General features: G+C 46.8%; 2 protein-coding genes across 3 annotated transcripts in view; one reads left to right on the top strand and one right to left on the bottom strand.

Annotated features, from left to right (window-relative positions):
- LOC310661359 (SCO-spondin-like) overlaps nucleotides 1–9338 on the bottom strand; it is a gene marked incomplete at its 5' end in the record, with an annotated part of 165801 nt that extends 156463 nt beyond the window's left edge. The window contains 6 exons of the mRNA XM_083407208.1: nucleotides 130–386; nucleotides 1285–1455; nucleotides 2620–2702; nucleotides 3748–3939; nucleotides 6561–6694; nucleotides 9228–9338. Of these exons, the coding sequence (XP_083263334.1) occupies nucleotides 130–386; nucleotides 1285–1455; nucleotides 2620–2702; nucleotides 3748–3939; nucleotides 6561–6694; nucleotides 9228–9338 (948 nt within the window). The remainder of the gene's footprint in view (nucleotides 1–129; nucleotides 387–1284; nucleotides 1456–2619; nucleotides 2703–3747; nucleotides 3940–6560; nucleotides 6695–9227) is intronic.
- The window catches only part of LOC310660977 (uncharacterized protein), a 776342-nt gene that overhangs the window by 163963 nt on the left and 588056 nt on the right, over nucleotides 1–24323 (top strand). The window lies entirely within an intron of this gene.

Raw genomic sequence — 24323 nt, forward strand, 5'->3', positions numbered from 1 at the left:
TCTGGGTGTGAAATCCACCCGTCCTCCTCACCGTCCTTCCTGCAGAACGGACGTGTTTGGGACAGGGACAGAGATCCAGGGCCTGCCCACCTCTGACCCTGCCTGGCATGTGGGGCCAACGTCCCTCACCTTTTGGCAGCGGCCAGGCTTGCAGCCCTCGCCGCTGGCGGACAGGTAGACGGCCCAGGTGCCATCGGAGGCGGCCGCCAAGGTGTAGGCGCAGCTGCCGTGGAAGCGGAAGTGTTTGCCGTCGAAGCTGCGGTAGTGGAAGCTGGCCCAGGTGGCGCAGGTGGCAAAGGGGTGGCGGTGCCGGCGGTGCCGAGCCGAGGTGACCAGAAGGGCCGTGGGGGACGGTGGCCGGAGCAGGAACGGCGAGGGCAGGTCATCTGGGGAGAAAGAGGGACATGAGCTGTCAGGGGGGAGAGGACAGGCCTGGCAGATCAGATCAGAGAAAGTTCCTTCTTTGTGCAGCACAGAGTTAAACGGCGGAACTCCCTGCCACAGGAGGCGGGGATGGCTGCCAACCTGGATTGCTTTAAAAGAGGATGAGGGCTATTGGGAGGGAAGTATGTTTCCGAGCACATTTCCAAGTGTTGGTGCTGACCTTTAAAGCCCTAAACGGCCTCAGCCCAGTATATCTGAAGGAGCATCTCCTCCCCCATCGTTCTGCCCGGACACTAAGGTCCAGCGCCGAGGGCCTTCTGGCGGTTCCCTCATTGCGAGAAGTGAGGTTACAGGGAACCAGGCAAAGGGCCTTCTTAGTGGTGGCACCCGCCCTGTGGAACGCCCTCCCACCAGATGTCAAGGACTTTTAGAAGACACCTGAAGGCAGTTTTTAATGTCTGGCGCTGTATTGTTTTTGATATTTGGTTGGAAGCCGCCCAGAGTGGCTGGGAAGACCCAGTCAGATGGGCAGGGTATAAATAATTAATAATAATAATAATAATAATAATAATAATAATTAATTCACTTCTTCGCTCAAGGCTCTGGCCTGCTCAGTCATGATCATTGAACATTAACAGATGTTTCATAGAGTCCTAGAATTGGAAGGGACCCGAGGGTCATCTAGTCCAACCCCCTTTCGCCCAGTGTGGAACTTGAACCTGTGACCCTGAGATTACAAGTTTTATGCTCTAAGGGCGGAGCTGGCTCGGAAGGACCCACCTGCCGCACCCCACTGCCACCCCCTCGCCTCTTAGCGCCCCCCAGGGAATTCCACTGCCCACTGCCGTAGTCCAGTGGGCACCCGGTTGGCAAAGGAGGAGGCGACCTGAGGCTGCCCACCTTTCAGAGGTAGGTGGGAGCAGCTGAAGCAGAGCTGGGAGGAGCCGTTCTGCCAGCTGTGCCCCCAGGGGCGTTGGCAGCACTCCTCCATGCCCAGCAGAGAGACATTCTGCAGTCCAGGCAGGTCTTGGCATTGCCAGGTGGAGAAGCAGCGGCCGAGAGACGCCTTTCCTGGAACGGCAGGGAAGGAAGAGATGAGAAAGGGAGAAAGAGAAACCCACAACCTCCAACATTTCTGCAGGTGAATTGAATTGAATTTTATGATTATGGTCACAGACCAGTTCCGGCTCACTTACAATATCAGAAAAATCATAAAACGCAACAGGAATATATTGAATTGCAGTCGGGTTTAACAGGGACAATTCAGATTTAACAGCAGTTAAAAATATACATTGAATCTTGAGCACTAAAATATAACCTAAAATTATCATTTAAAACATTTATCCAGTGAAAATAGGGACATCCCGTTCCATAATAATAATTTTACCATTTATACCCCACACATCTTACTGGGTCGCCCCAGTCACTCTGGCCAGCTTCCAACATATATAAAAGCATAATAAAACATTAAACATTTAAAAAAACCTGCCCTATACAGAGCTGGCTTCAGATAGCTCAGGGGTTGAATAACCCCATACCCTCCAACATTTCTCCAATGAAAATGGGGGCGTCCCATTCACAAAACGACCAGAAGCCTTCTTATTAGGGTTAATGTCAACTGAAATTAAAGAAGAATTAAGACCACTCTTTATGTATGCAACATCCACAGCCAGAATTTTAATTGCAACATATTGGAATAATGAAATGACACCTACAAAATCAGAATGGCAAGTTCAACTGTTAGAATATCTGCAAATGGCAAGAATGACGGGAAGGCTAAAAGGGTATTCGACGCAAAAAGTAAATCAAGAATGGATTGTATTCAAAGAATATTTGAAAAATTATTGTGACAGCAAAAACCTCCTGGCAGATCTTGAATGAGTCTTGCAATGTATAGATAATATATTTAAAACAAATGCTTCTATTTAACCTTTTTTCTTTTTATCTCTTCTTTATTAAAAAGATTTAAGGAAACAATATAATAATATGATACTGTGTAAAATATAACAAGTGTGATTTAGGTGTTGTTGGTTTTTTAGAAAAATTGGAAGTTTATTTTGTTTTAAATTTCTTGTATTTTTATTTTTTCTTCTGTATGGGATGGGATATAAATGGTAATATAGTATATTGATGTATAAATCTGTGAAATGTGTTCAATAAAGACTTTTCTCTGGAGAATGGGCACCCACCCCCCCCCACCCCCGCCTCTGGGACCGATCTCTGTTGTGGCCTCACCCTCTGAGCAGTGGGGCCCGCTCCAGCCCTCACAGCAAGCGCGCACCGTGCGGTTCCAGAGCGTGGGTCTCGTGTCCTCCGGCCTGCAAGGACAGAACAGCAAAAGAAGAAGAAGAAGAAGAAGAAGAAGAAGAAGAAGAAGATGACAAAGCTCTGATTTCTCACCTAGGAGAGGAGGACAAGAAACCGGCTCACATTGTGGGGTCGTTTATCCCAACATACGTAAAACAGCCGTGCTCCACGACTGAAGTTTATCTTCCCAAATAATCATCACCCTTTGTCTTTAGAGAGAGCTTTTCCAAAGCGTTTGCAGCATCTGCCTTACCTTGAAACCCTGAGGACATCCCCGCCAGGTGGTCCCCACCCTTTGCAATACAGTGGTACCTTGGTTCTCAAACTTAATCCGTTCCGGAAGTCTGTTCCAAAAGCAAAGTGTTCCAAAACCAAGGCACACTTTCCCATAGAAATTAACCCAAAATGGATTAATCTGTTCCAGACTTTTAAAAACAACCCCCAAAACAGCATTTTAACATGAATTTTACTATCTAACGAGAGCATTGATCCATAAAATGAAAGCAATAATCAAGGTAAAGGTAAAGGCAAAGGTACCCCTGACTGTTAGGTCCAGTCGCGGACTACTCTGGGGTTGCGGCGCTCATCTCGCTCTACTGGCCAAGGGAGCCGGCGTTTGTCTGCAGACAGTTTTTCTGGGTCATGTGGCCAGCATGACTAAGCCGCTTCTGGCGAACCAGAGCAGCGCACGGAAACGCCGTTTACCTTCCCGCCAGAGCGGTACCTATTTATCTACTTGCACTTTGATGTGCTTTCGAACTGCTAGGTTGGCAGGAGCTGGGACCGAACAACGGGAGCTCACCCTGTCACTGGGATTTGAACCGCCAACCTTCTGATCGGCAAGTCCTAGGCTCCGTGGTTTAACCCACATTGCCACCCGGGATGTCCTAAGGAAAAGCAGGACCCTCAGAAACCAGGATGGCTTCTCCAAATCAGGGATGTCTCTGGAAAATAGGGGCACTTGGAGGGTCTGCCTCGATTCTCCCACCCTCTTCTAGCTCATGCTAGGGGGGTCCTCCCCTTCTCCCTGCCCACCCCCCCAGCCGCCCTACTCACTTGTAGATGTAGCACATGCTGCTGGTGCCAGTCTGGCCTTCTGCCCTGCCGTAAGCCTGGCGCATCCGGTCCTGGTCGAGGTGCCAGCCCGCCATGTTGTACTGGTAGACATCGGCGCAGGGCACCATCTCCTCCCGCCGGGGGCTGACCACTTCCTCCTCCATCACCTGCACCATCCTCTCGCACCAGCGCCTGGGGGGGAACGAGGCCCTTGAGGGACCAGCAGCTGAGTGCCAGCCGGGCACCTTGGCCTTCCTGCCCAGGACCTCCATGCCAGCCTTCTCCTTCTGACTGGGGCAGTGTCAGATTTATGTATAAGCTGAACAAGCTATAGCTCAGGGCCCCACTCTCTTGGGGCCCCCCAAAAAATTAAAGGACAAAACCTGGATGTACATTTCCAAAATATAAGATAAAAAGAAAATAAAACCTACATCCAGCAACAGTGTTTGTGTGTTGTGTAGACTCTTATGATGTAAGTCATGGGCTCCGCCTGCTCGCCTGCTCCCTCAATTATCACTGGTTTGCTCCTTTCTATATATAGAGTGCCTACATTCTGCTAGTTATAATTACTAGTAGTTTGCATCGTATATTTACACCTATTATTATTTCATGTTATAGGAAGTTTCTAGAGACTAGACGATGAGTCCTTGTAAATTGTGTTTCTAAAGGAACTTTTATTCTTGCCAAATGCCAATGTGTTTGCATTATAAGGTTTGTCATGAAAAAAAATCATTTTAAGTTAGAGCTTAATAATTATTTCACTATTAATATGCTTCTTCATTGTATTTCAGTTCAACAATGACTTTGATGAAATACGTATTTTGTTGTGTGCAGTTGGCTTGAGATACCTATGAGGTCCATAAATGACCCTATAGCATAGATTCAACACAAAAAAACAGTGACAATTTGTTGTTGACAAAGGACAGCTGGACTTGTAAAGGGCCGCATTACCTTCAGTAGCTGAGGGCCGCATCAAACCTAAATCTGGCCCTGAAGAAGTGGCATCAAGTTTCTCAAGATGATTCTTACCTGCCTTCGCAGGCAGGAGCCAAGGAAGCTCATTGGCTTCAATCGGTTTACTCTGGACCACTTAGGCCACATCTGCCACCATTCAGCTAAAGCACATGGGTACCACTTTGAACAACCATGCTGTTATAAGAAAAAAAACCTGCTCCTTTTCCCTTATGGGGTATCCAAGAGCCCATATAGAGTCCTTACATAGGTTCCCTATTGGTAGGAGAAAATAACAGAGGCCAAGCAGACAGTGAGAATGGGACCTTACTATTCTTCTACTCTAGTATTAGGCACAGGAGCTCCTCAGGGATGTGTGCTAAGTCCCTTTCTCTATTCCCTGTACACATCTGATTGTACCTCACTGTATAAGTCCAACACAATCATCAAATTTGCGGATGATACAACAGTGGTGGGGCTCATTAGTGAGAACGATGAGACTGCTTATAGGAAAGAAGTACAGGGGTTAATTCAATGGTGTAAAGAAAACAATCTTATGCTTAACACCAAAAAAACCAAAGAACTCATAGTTGATTTTAGGAGAAAGAAAAGTGTATTTTTACCATTGCACATAAATGGCGAGGAGGTGGAGAGGGTTGGTTATTTTAAATACCTGGGCATTTATATTTCTGAGGACCTCTCATGGACTGCAAATATTAACATGGTTGTGAGGAAGGTGCAGGGGAGGTTGTATTTCCTGAGAATGCTCAGGGGACTGAATCTATCTCAGCACCTACTCCTGTCCTATTATCACAGTACCATCGAGAGTGTCTTAACCTATAGTATATTATCGTGGTATGGAAGCAGCTCTGAAACGGATAAAAAAGCTTTACTGAGAATAACAAAAACCGCCCAGAATGTTATAGGGCTCCAGCTACCAACCCTGGATGAGATCTTCACGTCTCGCACTTTGAAGAAGTCACACAATATCCTGAGAGATCCCACCCATCCTGCTCACAACTTCTTTGAACTGTTGCCTTCGGGCAGAAGATATAGGACAATGAAAACACGAACCACACGCCTTCTGAATAGTTTCTATCCAAGAGCTCTGATTGCACTAAATAATGATCTCAGGGCCAGTTGTAAGAAATAGCAAGCAGGGAGTAGGAAGGAATGAGATAGGGTTTAGGTCATGATATGCTTTTAATAGGTCATGTTATATTCTGGATTATGTATGTTTTATAGATTATGTCTGAATGGGATGAGAGTGTTGGAGGTACGTGCAAATGTGTATGTGAAGCCGGTCTTTGGGTGGGTGTTTGATTTTCGTTGTTGTGTATACTGTGTATATACGGACAATGACAAATAACTTTCTATTCTATTCTATTCTACCAATATTGAGAAGCCTCTGTTATTTTCTCCTACCAATATTGAGAAGCAAAGCAGCTAGTAAGCTTGATCTTTATTAAACTGTTGCAACAGGGTGCCCCCCTCACACGCAGGAGGGAGGAAGAGAACCCCGAGCCATGCGCACAAGCCCTTATATAGACTTTTGAAATTGCCACCCTGCAGCTCAAGGCCACCCCCCAAAACATCATACATACATCAATGAAGGGGTGGTCTTTTTCTTATATGTTTTAAAATTTAGTAAATATTATATATATAGTTGCATTTTCTATTTTACACAAACAGATTAAAAACACAAACATATACATATGTTTTTAATAAATATTATTTTTTAATTTATAATAGAGAAATGATAAAGGAAAAATACACACACACACAAAATAAGTACTAAGAGCGCCTGCACAGACATGGACAGCCCCAGAAGGAGGATGGGGAGTGAGGCACCTGCTCCTTACCCGTCATCCAGCGCCAGAGTCTCCCAGAGGCACAGCCATGCCAAGGTGCCCAGGACCAACCCGTTGCAAGCTGCCTCCTGCATCTCTTGGGAGGGACGGCGCCGCTTGTGGAGTCCGGGCCGGCCAGCCTGTCCCTGGAGAGAGGGAGAGTATTATTATCCTAATACATATGCAAATATTAATAGCCTCCAAATTGGTCTGGAGAAACTCAACACGGCGTTCTGTTGGTCACCCCCCTATCCAACTGGAGAAAGTGGAGAGGAAAAAAAAGTTTTCCTCCCTCTCTAATAAACACCAGAACTTGTGCACTTTCAATTAAGTTGAATGTTGGAAGATCTGAATTCAGGAGAAAGTCTTTCTTCACACAGCGCATAGTTGAACGATGGAACTCCCTGCCACATGAGGCAGAGATGGCCAACTTAAACAAAGATTGGACAAATTAATTGAGGATAAAGCTGTCTGTGGCTACTAGCCGCAATGGCTATGCTGTCCCTCTACAGAGGCAGCATTGAATCCCAGTAGCTTGAAGCCACAAGGGAGCAGTGGTCTTGTGTTCGAATCCTGATTGGGGGTGTCCCAGAAGAGCCAGAACAGGAAGCTGGACTAAATGGGACATTGACCTGATCCAGAAGATGTTCTTCTTCGTTTCTCATGTTCAAAGCGTTCCCCAACAACCCCAAAGTCCCTTGTTTTGGAAAGGGGGAAATAAATGAATCTCCACTCCCCTCCAGGCACCATCGGGTCTCAAACTCCACCCCAGTCCAAGTCCCTCCAGCCCACTCTGCAGACCCCCCCCCCCACTTACCTGATGCTCCAGCGGGGGTGGGGGGTGGGCAAGGCGGATGAGCTCTCTGCTCCGGGGGACAGGAACCGAAGAGAGCAGAAGGTGGCTCCTTGGGATGGGGGCATTTATAGCCTGCAAGAGTCGCCAGCTTGGGAACATCTGGAGCGCCTGGGATTGGAGCATTCTTCCCGCACGTCAATGCAGCTTTCTGGGTTCACTCTGCCCAGTCAGATGGAAACCCCCCACTGGCCCCCTCCCCCCCCCATCCCAGGATCCAGAGCCTGCATCCAGGAAAGAATCTGGCCACACAATCTGCCGGGGGTGGGAGGGGGGAGGGGGGGAGAGGGTCTTTAGATGCCCTTCCCATCTCCTCCCCTTTTGCTCCTGGGGGGTTCTGCACAAACTCGCCTGCCCTCCCTCTGTCTCCTGCCTCTTAAAACCTTTAAAAAAAAAAATTCCTTAACAAACAGAAAAGTGCAAACGTGACGAAAGGAAAGAATCAGAAATGTAAGCCATCAAGCATCACAGCCCAGGAGGAGAAACGTGAAAAGATGCAGGGGTGAATTCCAAGTTAAATAAGCGATATAAGTAAGCAGAAATTACGCTCTAAAATGTACAGGATTTTGTTGGATTGGTCAGTGAAAGATGAGGAAGTAAAATCAGCGACGATTCAATCGGCTAGAGATTTTGGATATAACATTCAAAGGTCAGCATGGGATAAACTTTGGAGAGATAATCTAAAGTTCAAGGTGTGTTACACTCTTAAAGAACACTACAGTGGTACCTCGGTTTAAGAACAGTCCTGTTTACGAACAATCCAGTTTACGAACTCCACAAAACCGGAAGTAGTGTCCGGGTTTGAGAACTTCACCTCAGTATAAGAATGGAAGCCGAACGGTGGAAGGGCACTGGCAGCGGAAGGCCTCATTAGGGAAAGCATGCCTTGGTTTAAGAACGGTTTTGGTTTAAGAACGGACTTCTGGAACGGATTAAGTTCATAAACTGAGGTACCACTGTATTTGAAAATGCTGTATCAATGGTATTTAACACCCAGCAAGTTAACGAAAATGTACAGAACCAGCTCTAACTTGAGTTGGAAGTGCAAAGAAATAGAAGGAACTACGTACCATATGTGGTGGGAATGCAAAAAGATAAAGGAATTTTGAGATATGATCTACAATGAGCTTAATTGTTTTTTTAATTAACCTTTGCCAAAAAAAACCCTGAAGCCTTTCTCCTAGGTACTATAGGTGTAGATATACCACAAGATTTGAGGACGTTATTCATGTATGCAACCATGCTATTATTCCAATGCTGGAAAAGAGATAATACCAACAAAAATGGAATGGCAGACGAAATTATTTGTGTACGCTGAGATGGCAAGATTAACAGGGAAAATTAAGAATCATGGCGACCAAAAATTTAACAGAGAGTGGGGAAAATACAGACAATACCCAAGAGATCACTGCAAACACCTGAAATCTTTGGCAGGCCTTGAATGTCTCCTGCAATGTGACATAACTTATGGAAATAATGGATAAATATAAACTAGACATTATTCAATCTGCAGTTAATACATAAATGTAGAGGACCCGTGTTGGGGTAGAGTCTCAATACTTCCCCATGCAACTTTACTTTATTTCCAACGCTTCAGTATTGTTTTTGTGTATATTTTTGATGGAGAAGGGTAACTGTGATGTATTTTAAAAACCAATAAAGATGAAAATGCAGAAATTCAAGTTAATAGGTTTATTGTTCTAGCCAAAAGCCATGACTAACTTGCATTTGGCAATAGTGTTAATAAATAATACAGAACACCCATCCATCATATAAAAATCCGTAATATGACAAAAAAGGAGGCCGGGGGGGGGGGGCTGCCCCACCTGCTCAGTGGCCCGGAGGTGTTTTTGTGTCCCTAGGATGTGCCGCTGGGGGTCTCTGAGCTGCTGAGCCCAGACTTTGTCTGCAAAGGCCTCCCCTGCTGGCATTTCCATCACGCTCTCCTGCCCCAAACACGGATCTGGGCTTATCCCTACTTCCTGGTCTCCAGCTCATCTCTGCAAAGAATTCAAAGCCCCCAGCAGGTCACTTGCTCTCCTTTGGTCCAGGTTGTCATACACCCTCACACAAACACACACACACAGCCCGCCCCATGTCCCCTTGATATGCGCAATGCTGGAATCCATTTGGAACAGAAGGAAATTATTTGTGTGTGTTTGATCATTTTTATTTCAATTTCCATTGTTACAATGAAATATGATGCATTATTATTATTATTATTATTATTATTATTATCTTCTTCTTCTTCTTCTCCTCCTCCTCCTCCTTCTCTTCTTTGGCGATCACTCGTAGCCGAGTAAGATTGTCTTCCATAAACACTGTTTTAACAGTGAGTCTGTAAGTGACTGTAGAAGCCAATTCTGGATCCCCACGTCCTTCCACAGTGGGGACATTGGGAGTTGATCACGATGAGAGTTTGCCTTCCTCTTAGCACGTTTCTCCTTTGCGTCCTGAGTTCGAGTGTCTTCAAAGCCCATGACACCTTTGGTCAAGGCTGTTCTCCAACTGGAGCACTCGCAGGCCAGTGTTTCCCAGTTGTTGGGGTTTATACTACATTTTTTTAGATTTGTCTTGAGAGAGTCTTTAAACCTCTTTCGTTGACCACCAACATTACACTTTCCATTTTTAAATAGAGTAGTTGCTTTGGAAGACGATCATCAGACACCTGCACAACATGACCAGTCCAACGAAGTTGATGTTGAAGAATCATTGCTTCAACACTGGTGATCTTTGCTTCTTCCAGTACTCTGGTATTAGTTCATCTGTCTTCTCAGGTGATGTGTAAAATTTTTGGGAGACAACGTTGATGGAATCTTTCGAGGAAATGGAGATGGTGTTTGTAAGTGGTCCACGTTTCACAAGCATACAGTAAGGTTGGTAGTACCACAGCTTTGTAAACAAGCATTCTGGTTTCCTTGCAAATGTCCCGGTCCTCAAACACTCAGCACTTCAATCGGGAGAAAGCTGCACTCGCAGAGCTCAGGCGATGCTGGATTTCGGCCTCAGTGTCAGCCCTTGTGGAAAGGTAACTGCCCAGGTAGGAGAAGTGACCAACATTTTCCAAGGTTACACCATTGAGTGTAACATAATTATTATTATGTAACATAATTATTACTATGCCACCCATCTGACTGGGTTGCCACAGCCACCCTGGGTGGCTTCCAACAAATTAAAACATCAAACACAGTGAAACATCAATCAGAAACAAAGTCATAGAATCATAGAATCATAGAGTTGGAAGAGACCACAAGGGCCATCGAGTCCAACCCCCTGCCAAGCAGGAAACACCATCAGAGCACTCCTGACATATGGTTGTCAAGCCTCTGCTTAAAGACCTCCAAAGAAGGAGACTCCACCACACTCCTTGGCAGCAAATTCCACTGTCGAACAGCTCTTACTGTCAGGAAGTTCTTCCTCATGTTTAGGTGGAATCTTCTTTCTTGTAGTTTGGATCCATTGCTCCTTGTCCGCTTCTCTGGAGCAGCAGAAAACAACCTTTCTCCCTCCTCTATGTGACATCCTTTTATATATTTGAACATGGCTATCATATCACCCCTTAACCTCCTCTTCTCCAGGCTAAACATGCCCAGCTCCCTTAGCCGTTCCTCATAAGGCATCGTTTCCAGGCCTTTGACCATTTTGGTTGCCCTCCTCTGGACACGTTCCAGTCTGTTAGTGTCCTTGAACTGTGGTGCCCAGAACTGGACACAATACTCCAGGTGAGGTCTGACCAGAGCAGAATACAGTGGCAAACTTTCTTTTCTCTGTCCTGAATTCTCCAACATTCAGCTTCATCAGATGCTCACAATTTCTCATGCTATGAGAGAGGGAGGAAAACTGTTCTTTCTCCGCTTTTTCCATGACATGCGTGATTTTTAAAATTTCTATCATTTTCAATAAATTCTATCATGTTGGTCTTGTTCTCCAGGCATTGCCAGGCAACCTGTTTACTGAGCAAGCATCCTGGCTGGTTTGTAGAGAAGTTAGATGCTGGGCTCTCACATTTTCCAGTGGATTTCCCCAAAACTTTCCTCGTGGCCCAAAAGTCTTCTGGGCAAGCGGGTTAGTTGCACAGGAGCTTCCCACCCATAATAATTGCACAATCTGTAATTGATCATATGCAATTGAATCCCGCAGTCTGGAAGTTCCCTCGTGTTACGTGGGAGGAAGGAAGTCTGGAATCAAGATGGGAAATGTTAAGTTGTGGGCGAACATATCAGACGACACAGCGATTCTTCCAAAGCAGCTCTTTATTTGTAAGCTGGAACAGAACTAAGCTGAGGGGCTCAGTCAGCCTGCTTATATAGAGCTCCAGAACAATTGTAACTGTTGCAACTTTCTAAAACTATCCAATCACTGAACGTCACTTTTCGATCCTTCATTTGCATACAAACTATCCAATCACTGAACGTCACTTTTCGATCCTTCATTTGCATACAAACTATCCAATCACTGAACGTTACTTTCGATCCTTCATTTGCATAACTATCTACAGTATCCCCCTGCTGGCCCAGGGTGAGAACGTCAGTACATAACAGGAAAAGCTTCAGAAAAAGGTCCCCAAAATGGTCCAAGGGATGGAGAGACTATGAGGAATGGTTGCAGCATTTTTTAGTTTAGTGAAAAGCTAAGAGGTGACATGACAGCAGTTCATAAAATTCTGCGTGTCCTGGAGAAAGCAGATGGAGAAAAGGTTTTCTCCCTCTCTCATCACGCCAAAACTAGGGGATGGATGTTGGAAAAATCAGCTTAGTTTAGCTCTGCGCTTCTTCACGCAGCGCAGAGTTAAACTATGGAACTCCCTGTTTTAAAAGAGGATTGGGCAAATCCAGGGAGGAGGAGAAGGCTGGTGAGAGCTACCAGCCATGATGGCTGTGCTCTGCCTCTAGGGACATTGGCCTGACCCAGAAGGCTCCTCTTGTGTTCTTATGGGCTGTTCTGTCAAAAGTCAGAGGAACTCACAGCAGGGAGGAAAAGGAAGCATCTGGAGGGGATTTGTCACCTGGCACCAAGAGGGCTTTATGGGAGAGCTGGACCATAAAGAAGGCTGATCGCCGAAGAATGGATGCTTTTGAATTCTGGTGCTGGAGGAGACTCTTGAGAGTCCCGTGGACTGCAAGAAGATCAAACCTCTCCATTCTGAAGGAAATCAGCCCTGAGTGCTCACTGGAAGGGCAGATCCTGAAGCTGAGGCTCCAAGACTTTGGCCACCTCATGAGAAGAGAAGACTCCCTGGAAAAGACCCTGATGTTGGGAAAGATGGAGGACACAAGCAGAAGGGGACGGCAGAGGACGAGATGGTGGGACAGTGTTCTCGAAGCGACCAGCATGAGTTTGACCAAACTGCGGGAGGCAGTGGAAGACAGGAGGGCCTGGCGTGCTCTGGTCCATGGGGTCACGAAGAGGCAGACACAAATAAATGATGAAACAACAACCAAGAGGGCAGTGGAGATTCCTTCCTGAGCCTGGCTAGGGTTTGCCATCTAAGTCCAAAGGGGAAAGTCTCTCCCCTTCTGCACACATTCTCCTTCCAAACCATCTGATCAGAGCATCCGTCCTGCCTCTCCGCAGGAAGCTCTGCTTCCTTGCGGTGCATTTTGGGAAGCGTAGTCCAGGCTTTGGGTGCAGCATGTCCAGAACACCCCTTCCTTATCGCCAGCACCAGCCTCGGGTTCTTTCATCCAAAGGGCATTTAGACACATGATGAAATATACTCAGAGTCGCAAAGTGATTTCATGCTCTTTATTCAGCTCATAGTGGTGAGGAGGAATGAATGAAAGTCCCCTCAAAGTATCTGCTTTATATACATTATTTACACAATGGGCTGCACATGATTGGCTAATTCTGGAATTCTACTGTAAGCCAATCAGATTGTGGATTCACTTATATCTGGAGCATGATTGGGTGGTTCCTGCCAACCAATCATACTGCTGCATTGTTCTAGGACCAATCAGATTGCTGCATTTTGGATCCTATTGTTCTAGGACCAATCAGACTGCTGCAGTTTGGATCCTATTCAACTCAGTACATAACACATGACAAGCAGGCAGGCTGCAATCCTCTTCTGCATTTATTTCCCAGGAATCAGCTCCCCACGAAATCAGATGAGCATGAAGCGACTGCACAGTGCTTTGGGACATTTAACTTGGAGCGAAGGGGGCGCCAGTCGGAAGGCCTCCTCCCCCAGCCTGCCTTTAGCAGCGCAGCAGCTTGGCAGGCTGGAATCCAACTGGCAAAGCTCTCCTCCGTTTTTATCTCCATGTCAAAAATAGGCCGTGGACTAAATTTCAGAAGGTGCTATGAGAGGCGCTTTGGGAATGAATGTGGTGTTCCAGGAAAACAGGAAAGACTTATCTTGGTGTCCCTTCATAACTTAGCATTGAACATTTTATTTTAGGCTATTGTGTTTTGTTTTTTTGATGTATTTATCTTTGGAAGGACATGGGATTCAAGGTCAGGCAAAAGAACAGATCTAGAAAGACTAGGTCTATAACACCACATGGATTCATCCCTCCAGCTGATTTGCGTGTTCAGTTCCAGCACGACAACCTCAGAGAGGCTGAGCCGTTGGCAGCGGTGGTAGAGTGGTTAGAGTCACGAGGACGCGGGTGGTGCTGTGGGTAAAAGCCTCAGCGCCTAGGGCTTGCCGATCAAAAGGTCGGCGGTTCGAATCCCCGTGGCGGAGTGCGCTCCCGTTGTTCGGTCCCAGCGCCTGCCAACCTAGCAGTTTGAAAGCACTCCCGGGTGCAAGTAGATAAATAGGGAAGGTAAATGGCGTTTCCGTGTGCGGCTCTGGCTCGCCAGAGCAGCGATGTCACACTGGCCACGTGACCCGGAAGTGTCTCCGGACAGCGCTGGCCCCCGGCCTCTTGAGTGAGATGGGCGCACAACCCTAGAGTCTGTCAAGACTGGCCCGAAAGGGCAGGGGTACCTTTACCTTATTATTTATACCCCGCCCATCTGGCTAGGTTTCCCCAGCCACTCTGGGCGGCTTCCAACAAAATATTAAAATACAGTAATGCATCAAACATTAAAAGCTTCCCTAAATAGGGCTGCCTTCAGATGTCTTCTAAAAGTCAGATAGTTGTTCCAGCAGAACAGCTTCTTTTTTTTTACGGGGCCACCCCCCCCCCCCAACACGGCAGGGCTGGCTTGCCAGGTTGTGCAGTAAGTGTAAGGCAACCCTCTGCCAATCTAAAAAGCCCCCAGCGTGTTGCAAGCGAAAAGCCCTAAAATTACCTAACTGATCACTGACCATAATGAAGATACGGGTTGATGGAGCACATGCATCTATCGTGCGTAACATTTATTGCACTTGAGAACCTGGGATGGAGTCCACTAGATCTGCCTTCTGCCAAACTCAACAATCTGCTAGTCCCTAAGGCACCAGAAGATTCTCTCTCTCTCCCCACCCACCCCACCCCAGATTTCCTTCCTCTATCTCATACCCTCCCACATTTATCAGATGAAAATAGGGACGTTCTATTCATCATCATCATCATCATCATCATTATTATTATTTTATTTATACCCCACACATCTTATTGGGTTGCCCCAGCCACTCTGGGTATATAAAACGTAGACATATATAAAAACATAATGAAACATTGAACGTATACAATAACATAATAAAACATCGAACATTAAAAAAACTTCCCTATAGAGGAGAGAATGGTGTTAGTTAGACCACCCCCAACCAAGGAGATAAGTAAGTACATACAGCATACAGCCTTTAGAAGGCATCTGTATAGGGAAGTTGTTTATTGTTTTATTATGTTTTCATATATTTTGGAAGCCGCCCAGAATGGCTGGGGAGCCCAGTCAGCTATCATTATTATTATTATTATTATTATTATTATTATTATTATTGGACGTCCCTATTCTAATGCCGGAGGGTACGCGCTTCTGCTCTCCTCCTCAATCCACTAGTCCTTAAGGAGCCCCCGATTCCTCGTGCGCGCGCAGCTGCTTCCAGCTGGCTCCCTCCGCGCGCCCCCCTCGCCGCCCTGCAAGCCGACGGAAGCACGAAGCGCTGAATTGCAAAGCTCTTTCTTTCTCTCTCTCCACCCCCCCCGAGCCCGGTGCCTGCTGGGAGATGTAGTTCCCCTCTCCGTCCGCCGAGCAGGGCAATCCGGCGGCGCGCACGGCCAGCAGGCGGAACCAGCCCGTTTTGCAAAACCGCCTCTCTCCTTCTCCCCTTTTTTTTTGGGGGGGGGGTGGTCTTTGCAAGCGGGATCGCGGGGCGGGGTGCGGTGCAAGCTTTCTCCCGAGCAGCCGGCCCCGATCCTTCCGCGCGGGACCCCCTTGGGGCGTAGGGCCCGGGTGCGCGCACCTTCCCTTTCTGCAGACGCGCGCCCGGCGGGGTCTTCCTTCCCACGCCCCGCGCACCCACAGTTTTTTGGAGGGGTGTTTGTGTGTGCGTGCGCGCGCGCGCCCTTCCCTCTTCTCGCGCAGCCCAGGATCGGGCACAGGAGGTGGGCGCGCTGCGGAGCCTGCCGCTCCCCCGAGGATCCGGGCCCACGGATGGCCGTCGGGGCTGCCGCGCAGGTAAGGCGGAGGAGTTCAGCTGCTTTGATGTGGCCGAGAGGCAATTAGTCCTCATTTGCATGTCTTCCGGGCCCCAAATGCCACCCAGGGAGGAGGAAAATCAGCCCTCGGGGGGCAAATTTTCGGGAGGGGCGCCCGGGGGTCCCCGGAGCCGGGCATCCCGCCTGCGCGTTAGCAAAGGGGCGCAGGGGTCGTCCGGCAGAGGAGAAGTGTCAAAATAACTCCCTCCCCCCTTTTGGTTCAAAGTGCACATGGCTAAGGCCACGATCCTGCACCAGTCGCCTTGCAATGAATCCTAGAATGGTAGCATTGGAAGGGACCCCGAGAATCATCCATTCCAGCCCCCTGCAAAGCAGAATCTTCTGCCCAATGCGGAACTCGAACCCGCCACCCTGTGATGAAGAGTCTCGCGCACTACCAATGGGAAGCTTTGCACGTCGTGGCCTTCAGGTCGGACTTCTGCAGAGGGGCAGGAGGAGACCCGCAGGGGTCACCCGGCCCAGCCCGCCTGGCAAGGCAGGATTCACACCTGAATCATAGAAATGTAGGGTCGGAAAAATCGCAGGTCGCCGAGCCCAGGGGACACAGATTTGAGGCGATCCGTAATTGAGAATTTCCCTTTGGGGCCACCGAGTTTTGGCCTCGCTCAGGGCACCATATGAGCAAAGTCGGCCCCTGTTGAAAGGGACCCCTTGTGTCATCTAGCCCACCCCCCTGGAATCTTAGCTAAAGCATCCCTGATGGATCCAACCTCTGCTTCAAAACCTACAAGGAAGGGGAGTCCACAACCTCCCTCAGAAAGTTCTTCCTGGAGCCAGAATCTCCTTTAAGTTGAATGTTCCCAGTGGGGCAGGGGAAAAGAAGCTCAGAGAAGCTTTAGAAGCAAAAACTGCCACTTATTTTCTCGGCGGTGAGCTGCAGGAAGCTCTGGGTTTTCCCTGCCCTCTGAAGCCCTTCGTTCTAACCTTCATGCGTCACGGGTGCAACGGCTCGTTAGTTTGGGGCCATGAATAATATTTTATGCAGCAGTCGGGGCGCTTAAATGGAAAGGGAATCTTGATTCGAAGGCACTTTTTAAAGCAGGGGTTTTTATACAAGCGGAGCATAAATCAGTTGTTTGCCCCGCGCTCGAGGCTGCTTAATTATATGTCTTTCTCCAGCCTGTCATTATGAATATTGCTGTTTTGCTCAAGGGATATTTCAGGTGGGGAGTTGGAAGCCAACCGCTGCTCAGGTGTCCTGGGCGATAATAACCTTGGCATTTACTTAACCGCGGTGCTTTAACTCGTGTGGCGTCTTCTCATCACGAGGCTCCAGCTCAACCGAACAGCCGCTTGCAGTTTATAAAGCGAGATTCGGCAGAAGTTGGGCATTGGGCCCCATTCCCTTTGGGAAAACATGACAGGCGACAGAACCTACGAAGCGCATTTCACAGCCTTTTTGTGCCTTTGAGGATCTAAGCCATGGGTTGGCAAACTAAGGCCCAGGGGCCGGATCCGGCCCAATCACCTTCTAAATCTGGCCTGCGGACAGTCCGGGAATCAGCATGTTTCTACACGAGTAGATTGTGCCCTTGTATTTAAAATGCATCTCTGGGTTATTTGTGGGGCATAGGAATTGGTTCCTTTTTTCCCCTTCAAAATATAGTCCGGCCCCCCACAAGGTCTGAGGGACAGTGGACCGGCCCCCTGCTGAAAAAGTTTGCTGACTCCTGATCTAAGCTTTAGCTTTCAATAATGGTTTTATTTTAATATTTCCTATGGGTAAAGAGATGGGTAGGCAAACTAAGGCCTGGGGGCCGGATCCAGCCCAATCACCTTCTAAATCCAGCCCACGGATGGTCCGGGAATCAGTGTGTTTTTACACGAGTAGAATGTGTGCTTTTATTTAAAATGCATCTCTGGGTTATTTGTGGGGCATAGGAATTTGTTCATTCCCCCCCCCCAAAAAAAATAGTCTTGCCCCCCACAGCCTGAGAGACATTGGACCAGCCCCCTGCCGAAAAAGTTTGCTGACCCCTGCTGTAACCATTACCCCCTGGCTCTTTGTGAAAGCTGCCAAGACTCCCTGCCTGGGGATATAGTGGGATATGCAAAAATACAAAGAAAATCCCTAGCATAGTTTGGATTTGACCCACGCAGGGCCCACTTAACGGTTGCTGGCGGACCAGTTGCAGAAATACTGCAAAACACATACAAAAACCCTCGGATTTGTTTTAAGGATTTGTTTTAAGTTTTTCATCTATGCTAAAACTCAGTCTAAGTTAGTTTGTTTTTTAAAACAAAGTTTAACCACATCAGTTAACAAACATGGATGCATATGCTATAATGTTATTGCTTTAGTTAAATGAATTGTTTAAATTGTTTTTAAGGAAATGATTATTTCTTTCCTTCCAACACAATACAGCAGAAATGTTGTCCACAAAAATACAGTTAACTTATTAAACCTCACAATAATTTCATAATTATCTGTATGTATTTCTAACGGTATAAACAAATCAATAAAACTGTAAAAACTACTCTGGAAAATTATTATTCTGAAAATGAAACCTTCCTCTTGTTGTAAATATTAATATTATACCAGCAAGAATGAGTCTTTCTGTAAAAAATAATAATAAATGATTTAAATCAAGTTTTACTGACTAGTGATTTAAATCAAGTCTTACTAGTGATTTAAACCATGATTTAAATCAGTTTGATTTTAATCAAATCCACCCTGTTTGCAACACATCAAAACATCAAATATACAGCGATCCAGAATAAAACAAATGCAAGCTTCCAGGAGGATATTTCAGGTCCTTCTCTTAAGGGACATCTTAGAATCATAGAATCATAGAGTTGTTGCTTTTCCCAGTCGCCAACCTGGCAACCAGTCGTAAAATGTGCCTGGCACCCGGCTGATTTCTCACCCTGCCTGCCTTGCCAGGTTGTTGTGGGGGTTTAAACAAGGAGCAGGTAGAACCACGTGTGCCACCCAGAGCTCCTGGGAGGAAAAGGTGGGATTTTGGAAACAGGAGCTGGGGGAATAGCAGAGCTGAGATTTCCCAGTTTCCACCCCACCTTAGCGGTACCAGTGCAGATGATGATGATGATGATAATAATAATAATAGTAATAATAATAATAATAATAGTAATAATAATACAGTCATACCTCAGGTTGAAGTTGCTTCAGGTTGAGCGCTTTCGGACTGCGTTCCACGGCAACCCGGAAGTAATGGAACGTCGCGCACAAAAGCGCTGAATCGCGACACGCGCAGGCTCACAGATGCGGATTGTGTTTGCTTCTGGATGCGAATGGGGCTCCGGAATGGATCCTGTTCGTATCCAGAGGTACCACTGTAATAATATTTTTTTCATTTACCGTATTTTTTGCTCTATAAGACTCACTTTTTCCCTCCTAAAAAGTAAGGGGAAATGTGTGTGCGTCTTATGGAGCGAATGCAGGCTGCGCAGCTATCCCAGAAGCCAGAACAGCAAGAGAGATTGCTGCTTTCACTGCGCAGCGATCCCTTTTGCTGTTCTGGCTTCTGAGATTCAGAATATTTTTTTTCTTGTTTTCCTCCTCCGAAAACTAGGTGCGTCTTGTGGTCTGGTGCGTCTTATAGAGCGAAAAATACGGTATACCCCGCCCTTCCCGGTTCAGAAAACCGGGCTCAGGGCGGCTAACAACAAATTTAAAACACTTAATTGATGCAACAAAAAACAGCATAAAACACAGTATAAAACCTGAATAGCAATAAATTAAGAATTCAAAAATCAATTTAGGGGCGAAATCCATCCAATAAACATTTGATGATCACTAGGACTAGCTGGCTAAATTAGTCCTGTTTGGGCCAGCGAGGAGACCAGGGGAGAATTAGCTGTGGGATCCCAGAGCAGGTAATCTTCATAAAAAGGGGAGGGGGAGGGAAGGAAGGGGAATAAAAGATCAGGCTAAGTTCAAATTGAAAGCCAGGCGGAATAGCTCTGTCTTACAGGCCCTGCGAAAGGAGGTTAAATCCTGCAGGGCCCTGGTCTCATGGGACAGAGCATTTCACCAGGTCGGGGCCACCAATGAGAAGGCCGTGATTCCTGACTTTCCCCGTACTCTTTGCAGGTGCCAGTGCGGTGTGAGGACGCAGCCCTGTATCTCGCCCCCGAGCGCTGGAAGGAGTGGGCAGCACATGAGGACGCCATGCGGGAGAATTACGGCGCCACCATCGCTTTGGGTAAAACAAGGACGCTTTTTTCGCCCTCCTCCTCCTCCCTGCCCACAACCTGATCTCCTGTGGAATGAATGTGTGGAGTTTTTTTCTAGACCTGATATGGGGAAATGGAGGCCTGGAGGGTGGGGGGCAAATACAGTCTTCAGGGGCAGCCCCACATACAGCATATTGCAGCAGTCTAATCTGAGCATGGGGTGCATTGACCAAGTCATCTCTTGTTGTGATATTATCTTTATATTAATTTATTTATAATCCAAATTTGCCCCAGAACCCGATTGTGTTTCTTCATTATGCAGACACAGGTGTTCTAGGCATTTATGTATTTATCTGAGACATTTGTATACAGTGGTCCCTTGGTTCTCAAACGTCTTGGTACTCAAACAACTTGGAACCAGAACACTGCAAACCGAGAAGCAAGTGTTCCGGTTTGGAAACTTTTTTCAGCTCTTTTTGTTTTGTTTTTGTGACTGTGTGGAACCCAGTTCAGCTACTGAATGATTGCGTGACTGCAGTACATTGTTTATTGCTTTCGTTTTATGGCTCAATGGTCTTGTTAGATAGCAAAAACCATGTGAAATTGCTGTTTTAGGGGTTGTTTTTAAAAGTCTGGAACAGATTGCTCCCTTTTGCATTCCTTTCTATGGGAAAGCGTGCCTTGGCTTTGGAACGTTTTGGTTTTGGAACGGATTAAGTTTGAGAACCAAGGTACCGCTGTACTTTAGTGAATTCAACAAGGCATTTTGAGGAGAAGCAAACTGTTTCAAAAGGACTGGAGCAAATTTATATTTTATATGAAAGAAAATTGTAAACATTTGAAAATGTTTGTAGGTTTGAATTGAAATGCTTTGTATTGTGAAAATAAGGAACTGATTTACATATAAGGAGGTAATTTTAATAAAAAAGAAGAACATTTAAGGTAAAAAAAGTGGTTATAGAAATGCGAGAATTTAGTAAAAGATGTTTGGAAGTCAGAAAGAGGGAGGGAAGGAAGTCGATGCTCTGTCTGAGCAATGCTTTATGTTACAGATTTGTGTAATGAGTTGTAATTAAACATGAAAACTCAATAAAAATTAATTTTTTTAAAAGTTTGAGAACCAAGGTACTGCTGGAGTTTAGTGAATTCAACAAGGCATTTTGAGGAGGAGCAAAGCCATTCACTCTGAACAGAGATACTACTGAATCTGCCCCTTTGGTCCTTACCAAAGAGTCAGAAGCCAGGATAATCTACGCTTTCTCTCTTCCAGGATCACCAGTCACCAAGCCCGAGATGGTTGCCCAGATTGAGGAAGGCGGCCCGCTGCTGCTTAATGGTCAGGGGGATGTCCAGCCCAGGGAGCGGTCGGATGCTGCCGACACAGGTGAGAGAAGCCGGCAAACCCTTGTTGGCAGAAGTGTGTTCCTGGGTCATGCACCCTCTTATACTGTCCAGTGAGATGTTGGCCATCTAAGTTGGCGGCCCTCACTATCTCCTGTGGCAGGAAGTTCCTCAGTCTAACCCAGGGGTAGGCAACCTAAGGCCTGGGGGCTGGATCTGGCCCAATCACCTTCTCAATCCAGCCTGCAGATGGTCCAGGAATCAGCATGTTTTTACATGAGTAGAATGTGTGCTTTTACTTAAAACGCATCTCTGGGTTATTTGTGGGGCATAGGAATTCGTTCATTCACCCCCCCCCCAAAAAAAAAATTAGTCTGGCCCCCCACATGGTCTGAGGGACAGTGGATCGGCCCCCTGCTGAAAAAGGTTGCTGACCTCTGGTCTAACCCTCCTCTGTGCGAAGAACTTTCTTTTCTCTGTCCCTCATTCAGTTTCATCGCATCCCCGCAAGTTCTAGTGTTAAGAGAGAGGGAGAAAAAGCTTTTCTCTCTCTGCTTCCTCCAGTCTGTGAATAATTTCACAAACTCCTCTCATGTTGCCTCTTCCTCGAATTTTCTCCAAACTAAAACGCCCCAAACGCTGCAGCCTCTTTCATAGGGGAATAATAATAATAATAATAATAATAATAATAATAAATTTTATTTATACCGTGCCCTCCCTGGCTAGAGCCGGACTCAGGGCGGCTAACACCAATAAAATAAAATCACCGTAAAAACATAATAGAGGAAAAAGAGAGGGAGAAAAAAACCCAATTTAAAATACAGGTAAAAATTCAAAATGTTAAAATCGCTCCATCCCCAGGATGATTTCAGTCGCCCTTTTCCACCTTCAGGGTTTGGAAGGCCCCTGAGCTGTTTATTTACCTCTGTGTCCTGACCAAAGTGTGGCTTTTATTCTGTTTTTCTCTCCCCTCTGCAGGATGCGTCTCTCTGGAGACTGAGGATGCCAGGAAGAACGAAGAGCAGCGAAGGGCCGGGGAGGAGCAGAGGATGAGAGGAGAAGCCCCCAGAGGCCCAGAGAGAGGTGAGGACGGTTATTTATTCTTATTATTGCAATGCGATGTGGGGCTTCCCTCACCCCTGATCCAGAAGCGGCACTCAGTGTGGGATGCTGCAGCATGATTGCTGGCCTTGTTGGCGTATGAGGCCTGGGCTCAGAGACCGGCACCGGCTGCCGATCTGCTCTGGGGCCGAGTTCAAGGTGGTAGTATACAAAGTATACAAAGCCCATAACATCTTGGGACCAGTTTAGCTTCAAGATAGCCTTACCCAATAAATGCCCACTCGCAACTGGCACTCCTAACAGGTGCTACAATATCCTATATTGGGAAGCTTTTAATGTTTCATGTTTTATTAAGCTTCTATGATTGTTGGAAGGGACGCGAGTGGTGCCGTGGGTTAAACCACAGAGCCTAGGGCTTGCCGATCAGAAGGTCGGCGGTTTGAATCCCCGCAATGATGGGTGAGCTCCCGTCGCTCGGTTCCCTGCTCCTGCCCACCTAGCAGTTTGAAAGCACATCAGAGTGCAAGTAGATGAATAGGTACAGCTCTGGCGGGAAGGTAAACAGCGTTTCCGTGTGCTGCTCTGGTTGGCCAGAAGTGGCTTAGTCCTGCTGGCCACATGACCCGGAAGCTGTACGCCGGCTCCCTCAGCCAGTAAAGCGAGATGAGCGCTGCAACCCCTGAATCGGTCACGTCTGGACCTAACAGTCAGGGGTCCCTTTACCTTTACCTATGTTTGTTGGAGCCGCCCAGAGTGGCTGGGCCAACCCAGTCTGATGGGTGGGGTACAAATAATAAAATTAGTAGTAGTAGTAGTATTAATCCCTGTGCCTCCTGAAGGAGGGATTAATTCTGCACAGTGTCTTTCAATGTTTATCTTTATTGCATGTTCACAAGTTCTAGTGTAATGGAATAAGGAGAGAAGCTGTCCATTTTCTCCATCCCTCACTTCATTTTATAAACTCACTTTAAAAAATAAAATAAAATCCTCCAAAATATAACAACCTGATGCGGATAAATAATGAAATATTCCACTCTAACCCAGGAGATAGAGTTTAGGCAATGCATGAAGAATAACAACAAAATAATGTGAGTTCTTATCCCAGCATACTATTTGTCTAGAAGGTGATCAACAGTTTAAGTTAACCCAAAAGTTTATAAAGTCTGAAGGGTTCTCTATTTTCATTTTTAGCCATATACAGTGGACCCTCCGGTTACTTACTACTCTGGATACGTAACTTTCAGGTTATGAACGCGGCAAGCCCAGAAGTGTGTTCTTCCGGGTTTCACCGCCATCGCATGCTCAAAAGCGCTCCGCACTGTGCAGAAGCGCTGCCTCTGGTTACAAATTTTTCAGGGTGCACACGGACCCCTGGAACAAATTAAATCCGTAACCGGAGGGTCCACTGTACTGTAATATTTCATAAACTTCTCTATCAGGTCACCTAAAAACCCCCCAATGCAGCCACCTTTCGTCCTACAGGTGTTGTTCCATCCCCTTTAACGTTTTCCAACTCCTCGATACCCTTTTTGAGGCGAGGCGACCAGAACGGCACACCTTATTTCACCATAGATCTGAACAATGGGGTTGTGAAGGCAGCATCCGGTCGCCCCGGGAATCGGTCCCCTAATGCCTCTCTCTTTGTGCCCTCGATCCCGGCAGGCGGGTGGCTGCTCCGCGCGGTGAAGGTGGAAGCGGAGGAAGAGTACTCGGAGTGGCCGGCGGGGCTGAGTGCAGAGGTGCTGCTCTCGGGACTGCCCGTCGCAGCGGGAGTCTGCAAGTCCGAGGGCC

This window comes from Podarcis tiliguerta (assembly GCF_965153285.1).
Source record: "Podarcis tiliguerta genome assembly, chromosome: 12".
Taxonomy (NCBI): domain Eukaryota; kingdom Metazoa; phylum Chordata; class Lepidosauria; order Squamata; family Lacertidae; genus Podarcis; species Podarcis tiliguerta.